The 6459-nt window shown below is 35.2% G+C and overlaps 1 protein-coding gene across 1 annotated transcript; it reads right to left on the bottom strand.

The window, feature by feature from the left end:
* Positions 1–2637: 2637 nt before the first annotated feature.
* On the bottom strand, positions 2638–4800 carry LOC149484512 (uncharacterized). Its single transcript, XM_089700642.1, has 4 exons — positions 4723–4800; positions 3567–4655; positions 3265–3431; positions 2638–2811 (listed from the first exon to the last, which is right to left on the bottom strand). The coding sequence occupies exons 1-4, from the start codon at positions 4765–4767 to the stop codon at positions 2745–2747; spliced, it is 1368 nt and encodes a 455-aa protein (XP_089556768.1). The 5' UTR covers positions 4768–4800; the 3' UTR covers positions 2638–2744.
* Positions 4801–6459: the final 1659 nt, after the last annotated feature.

Genomic DNA, 6459 nt, shown 5'->3' with positions numbered 1-6459 from the left:
TGGACAGCCCTAGTGGTGGGGTGTACGGTCAGTGAGTTCCGTAAGTTTGACATAGCGAGGTCATACGTTTCGCGCCTTCGATAATAGGCCTCCTTCCTCAATCTTGTCATTTGCGCCCTGCAGCCACGACTATGTGTATGAACCACAAGCTCTGTTATTTGACATTCGAGCTTTGATATATTATGATTTGAACAGCCAGCTCATGTATTTATGGTTTCAGTTAAATCAAATAGCATTCTGATTTAAATGGAAGTAATATCACTAAAAATGTTTTTACCGGGAAAATGTACACGCATTAGTGATAAAGAATATTTTTTAATTCAAAACAGTTTAATATTTCGATATATATGACTTTTAAAAATATAAAGGTTACATTTCAAAGAAATTGGCTTATCTAAATAATCCATACAAATGTCGTTAAATCGAAAAAAATGTCCAGAAATAGTGTGGTAAGTTTTGCGTAATCGCAAATTGTTCATAATTTTGACAAATACGTAAATTATGTCGATAATTATTGCAGATAAAGTGTGCTATGTAACGTAATCGAAATAAATTAAATTTTGTTTTCGGTACAAAAAAATCTTATATTTCATGGATATTAGATACTAGGTATGCACATTAGAAAATAATAAAAACAATATATTCTTAACAATTTAAAAAATACACGATTGAATTATCCTTAATCTGTTTAACATTGTCCGAATCATTGTCCGAATATTACGGACATAGAGTGATAGATAACATTCTCCCGATAAAAACATTGTCAGTGGGTCAAATATTACTTCAAGGCTATCCAAAAATTAGCAACCAATTAAAGGCGTCAACCCACTGATACGAAGCAGTAAAATCGATCTCATTATTGCATTATGCGTTACAAAACTGAATATCGTGTGCACTTTATAAACCACATGGGGGTCACTTATCTAAAATTGTCAGGTATTTGGTTTCCTAACTACCTTCGTAATGCGATCATAAGGGTCGATATAACTAATTGTGTAATGAACTTATTGAAATAATGAAAAAACCATTGTTTAGACACGCCTTGACTCAGTTACCCTGTGTCGACATCTACTCTAATGTTTTTCTGAGTGAATGGTATGTGTGGACATAAATCTGATAGAAAACGAACTACTTAATAAGCATGTAAATAAAGTTAAATTATGCATCTAAGTTTGTAAATTGAGATCGTAATTATACACCTATAGAGATCGTACAGGCGAAAATTGTATGATCATCATTATCACAGTTTAAATTACCTATTTTTATTTATTTACTTACGTTATTTCATTTATTTACTCTATTTTGCTATGTTGCCATGTTAAACACACGTCAACAAACAAATACTTGGACAAAGATACCTTAAATTTCTCGAAGACTTTTACTACTAGAGAAAATTTGTAATCCTAGACGAAAGAACAATAGCAAAACCACAAATCAATACGGATATAGTAACAATATAGCGAAAATCCGTTTTCTAAATTATTTCCGGTGTACCTACATGTATCATTATTATATTCATTTAACATATCTTGTTTATTGATATATATTACGTTAATGAAATTTAGTCTAGATTCGAGAACTACAATGATTCGTTGATTTACAAATAAATATGTCAGTAATTAGTTGGACTGTGATTCCTTGGAGTTATTTAACAAGCTCGTGAGTTGTGACACTGTTGAACAGTTAAATTAGATATTTATCTCTAGGGCATGGGCGTTTTAAGTGATTTTATTGCACGCAATTTCTCTACGCTATAATTATTATGATACGTATTTTTGTGTAAGTACTTACTTTTACAACATATTAAACGCAATTAAGATTTCTAGATTTAAATATATTCCAATGGTAATTTATTTCGTAACATTTTGGTAAACTTAACATGAAATGTAACAAAATTGTGATATATTCAGAAAATATAGATGTTATATGCTATAATTAAACGCCGCAAGTCAAACTGGATTGGCCACACGCTCCGAAGGGAAACTGATCATATTCCAAGGCAAGCCTTAGACTGGAACCCCCAAAGAAAGCGTAAGCATGGTCGTCCTAAACAAATCTGGCGGCGGACAGTCATAGACGAAGCCTAGAAAATCGGGAAAACCTGGAGCGAAATCAAAAGGGAAGCTCTCGATAGAAACTCCTGGCGGAGCACTGTGGATGCCCTCTGCCCCAGCTAGGGGACACAGGAACATAAGTCAAGTAAGTCATATGCTATAATAATTTGTAAAAAAAAGAAGGACATTTTATTTAACTGGAATTGTATTGAAAGAGACAATTCCGTCTGAAAAGATTTGCAAAGTTATATGATGGCCATAAAAATTGAGAAAGTAGTGGTGTAGGTTACGAAAAGATATTAAAATTAAATGCAAAAATGCAGTGATGAAAGTGTTTCAATTATACATTATCCAAAGCGCTACCGGAGTAATGTTGCGTATACAAACCCGACCAGCATAACTCGGACACGATCTTACGTATAGCAATTATACCAACTAAATATATCACATAGACTATAATATATCATATACCTTGTGCAAATATGACTAATTATATTTAATTTTAAATAAGATATTTTATAACTGCATGCAACATTCTTTTATCAGTGATCAGATATGGATTTCGGGAATAACAACGCAGGTATTATTTTAATAACTTTATAGTCTTATTTCATATTTGTACATTCAGTTTTAGTAATCACAGCGAAAACAATACGGCATAACATTTCATTAGCTAATGAGATTTGATCTTTAATGGTGGTGTTGCGAAGAGTACACATGATGGCTTGGTCCTGAGTTGTGCACGACTGCATTGAAACTGTAACAATGACATGATTTCATCAACTACACAGATATTAATAAAATAAATGAAACTGGTTCGTAACGGGTTTAGGATACACTTGTTTATCAACATACTACAACTTCAAAGGTCGTGCGAGGTCGTTACTCATATGATACGCAAACAGGTTTGACCACCACATGGTTTGCAAGTGTGCAATATTTTACTATACATTGAAGCTTCTTCGTAGGATATCGAGCAACATTATTGAGTTTGTAAACATATAAATGAATTAGGTTACTGCAGTACGGGATCAGTGGACAAACAAGGAAAATTTGTAGTGAATATAAATTCCGCGTTAACAGATATCGCAATTTAACGTTTTCTTATCAAATTGATTTTCATTTTTGTATATAACATTTTTGTATATAATGTTTATGGGACAAATTGTCATTAATCACTTGATTCTTTTTAATATGTTTAAAAATATACCCGTGGTGGTCGTCAGCGGCGTAAGATACTTTTCTGTAGGAGCCATCAGGTTGCAGCAGCGAGTATTCTCCCTTCACAACATCACCGTCCCGGCTTTCGTGTTGCGCCTTGTGATCTCCAGTGTGAGGGTCTTCAACGGAGTACGTGTACTCGTACTTCGGGTATGACTAAAAAGTTATTTCTAATTAATAAATATAAACAATTTTTGTCGGTGAATAAAAAGGAGCAGAGGATTTTTTACGAAAATATATCCAATGATTATTATACTATATACCTAATACTGTATTTATTTATATACTTACGAAGTAATCTTGAGCTCTGGCGTATTGGCTGGCGTATCCATAAGTTCCGAGATTTCCGTGAGCATGACTCAGAGGAGCAATTTGATTTAAAGATGAATGTACGTTATGGGATAAGGGACCAGCGTGGGCTAAAGGAGCAGGGTGAGCTAAAGGAGCAGGATGGGCTACAGGACCAGCTTGCGCTAATGGACCAGCATGCGCTAAAGATGCGGCGTGCGCTAAAGGACCAGCGTGGGCTACAGGACCAGCGTGGGCTACAGGACCAGCGTAGGCAGCAGGTCCAGTGTGAGATAAAATACCAGCGTGGGTCAAAGGACCAGCGTGGGCATAAGGACCAGAGTGGGCATAAGGACCAGAGTGGACATAAGGACCAGCGTGAGCATAAGGACCAGCGTGGGCAAAAGGACCTGCTTGACCTAACGGACCACCATGGGCATATCCAGAATTGGCAAAAGAACCAGCGTTGGCGAAAGAACCAGGGTGAGCTATGGGACCCGCATGAGCAACAGGAGCTCTTTGAATAATATCGGTTCTATCCACGTGGGAAATAGCGGACCCAAAAGAGCCAGCATGGCCAAGAGGTCTTGAGTGAGCATGACCGGCAGCTGCGTTATTCAAAGCTGCTGCATGGGCCAAGGGAGAACCATGGCCTATCAGACCTGCTTGCGCTTGAGGGCTGGCTTGTGCATGAGCAAAGGGATTAACATGTCCGTCACGACTAGATTGGAAAACATCTGTTCTATCAACTTTAGATATTGCGTGAGCTACAGGAGCTGCCTGACCTAATTGAGAAGGGTATGCATGTACGTTACGGCCAAAATCGAAGTTATGACCTATTGGTGCAGCCAGAGGTGCACCATGGCCTAGAAGATTGGCATGGAGGCCGGCTTGTGGGAATGTTGAAGCATGTGCCAAAGGACCTGCAGATGCTAGGCCACCAGGATGTCCAAATGGCGCACTGTACAGGTTATATCCAGCTGCTCCATACGGACCAGCGTAAGGTGAGACGCCTTGTTGAGCATAACCTCCACGGCCATGTCCTAAAAGACCAGCTTGTGCCGCGGCTATGACAGCACCTATCACGATAATCTGAAAAATAAATTAAATTAGCATTTTTTTTTAAAACAAATTGTTATTTTTGGTCTATGAAACTCACTTTAGCAAACATTTTTTGTGTTGCACGTGAAACTGTGACTGACATACCTTTGATAATTAATCGTGGGTTTTATAAGAAATTCTCATCATAAAACGGTGGGGCGTCGAGAGCGCATCTTAGATCGTCCTCTTACTACAAGGCCGCTTTGCTTTGTCTTCACCGTTCTCTCATTACACATTATCAATTGAATGGTAGTTAGTTAACAATAATACCATGCGAACTACGTTGAGACGGTTCTAATCAGGCCATGATAAGATGTCATTATTGTTTGTACTTTTGTTATCTTGTGGGTGAGGTAAGAATGAGGAACAAATAGATTGCAAAGCTTAAGGGTTCACATATTTTTAACTTTATGAACTCAAACATAAAAACATTATTGTCTCATAGCTGAAATTAGTTAAATGCATAATTTCATATCAAATGCATAGCGAGAATAACTGAACGGCATAGTACAAACTATTAAACATTCTTGTAAGCTTACGTACTAATAGGAGGAAACGGGTGATAAGTTATTTATAAAATCTCACACATTTTTTATTTCAAAAACAGTGTTTTGAATTACATAAAAATAAAATACTTTCTGTAGTAGGTAATGAAATATATCTCTATACGAGAATGATTCCTTAATGTGGTAGGGTAAGAGGACAAATAAACAAATTATGTGAAAAACTTATTACTATGGTCCATCATTCAAATATAATCTGAAAATGAAACCATGCTTGATATTTCTATACATTAAACTTTACATTTACGAGAAGATCAGTAGCTATTTTCAATTTTTTCTTTTGGTATAACCAACTGAAAGAATTGAACTGTTCATAGACAAAGTGTAAAGCTATCTTTTAATTTTATTTTCAAATGTGGTATATAAGTACATATAATGTATGTGTAAGTATTTTAAAATATAACATTTTTTAATAAGTATTTTTTAAATTATGGCGGTAACAGAAGGTTAATTAATTTATTATGGATGTGTCTAATTTCAAATTCTAATAAAGCGCGAGATGGCCTTACATTGTGTAATAGTGCCTTCTTAATTTACAAAAATCCTCATTATTTTGCGTTACAGTCCATAAAATTTTTGTAGATCTTTATGAGATAAGATTATAGAATTCCTGTAATAGATGTGATAGTTTGCAACATATAGTTTTTGCGTACGGATTTGCTCTTTTGATGTTCGTTAAGAAATTTATAATTTGCACCTGTAACATAAAATTACTGTTACTACAGCGTTGAGGCATAGTTTTTGTGATGTCCTGCATCACCATTTACTTAATGGAATCGCACATCGATATAATTTTATTATATCACTAGCTTTCCGGCCGCGTCTTCACCCGCTTTGTATAAGTTATATATACTAAAAGCTTCCTCTTGAATCACTCTATTTATTAAAAAAAAACCGCACCAAAATCCGTTGCGTAGTTTTAAAGATTTAAGCATACTTCGGGACATAGGGACAGAGAAAACAAAAACGACTTTTAGTTTTATACTATGTAGTGAAACTTTACAGTTTTACGTTCATATTACATTGATTACGTTAATTCGTTTCCTTTATTGCTTTGCTTGTTATAGCTTTTTAGAGCTTTTATTTGTAGGATAGTTAATAAAGTTATTTTTTTGGTATTTGTGTCTCTAATTTGCTTTATTTATAAAACGCGTATCGATACAAAACAAACATTCTTTACCGTAAACGTTAATTTTATTCAAACATCAAATAGTTTAAGGCTTTTATTAATA

This window comes from Colias philodice, chromosome 11, assembly GCF_061535455.1.
Source record: "Colias philodice isolate Cphi_HAF_F1 chromosome 11, ilColPhil1 Martin Lab GWU primary, whole genome shotgun sequence".
Classification (NCBI taxonomy): domain Eukaryota; kingdom Metazoa; phylum Arthropoda; class Insecta; order Lepidoptera; family Pieridae; genus Colias; species Colias philodice.
This window is presented reverse-complemented; position numbering and strand designations above follow the sequence as displayed.

Excerpts from the sequence above, each read along its gene's own strand:
- LOC149484512 (XM_089700642.1), bottom strand. The coding sequence starts at position 4,767 with ATGTCAGTCACAGTTTCACGTGCAACACAAAAAATGTTTGCTAAA. Across the intron at positions 4,656-4,722 it reads CACAAAAAATGTTTGCTAAA|ATTATCGTGATAGGTGCTGT; the intron begins GTGAGTTTCATA and ends TTTATTTTTCAG. Across the intron at positions 3,432-3,566 it reads CCAGAGCTCAAGATTACTTC|TCATACCCGAAGTACGAGTA; the intron begins GTAAGTATATAA and ends ATAACTTTTTAG.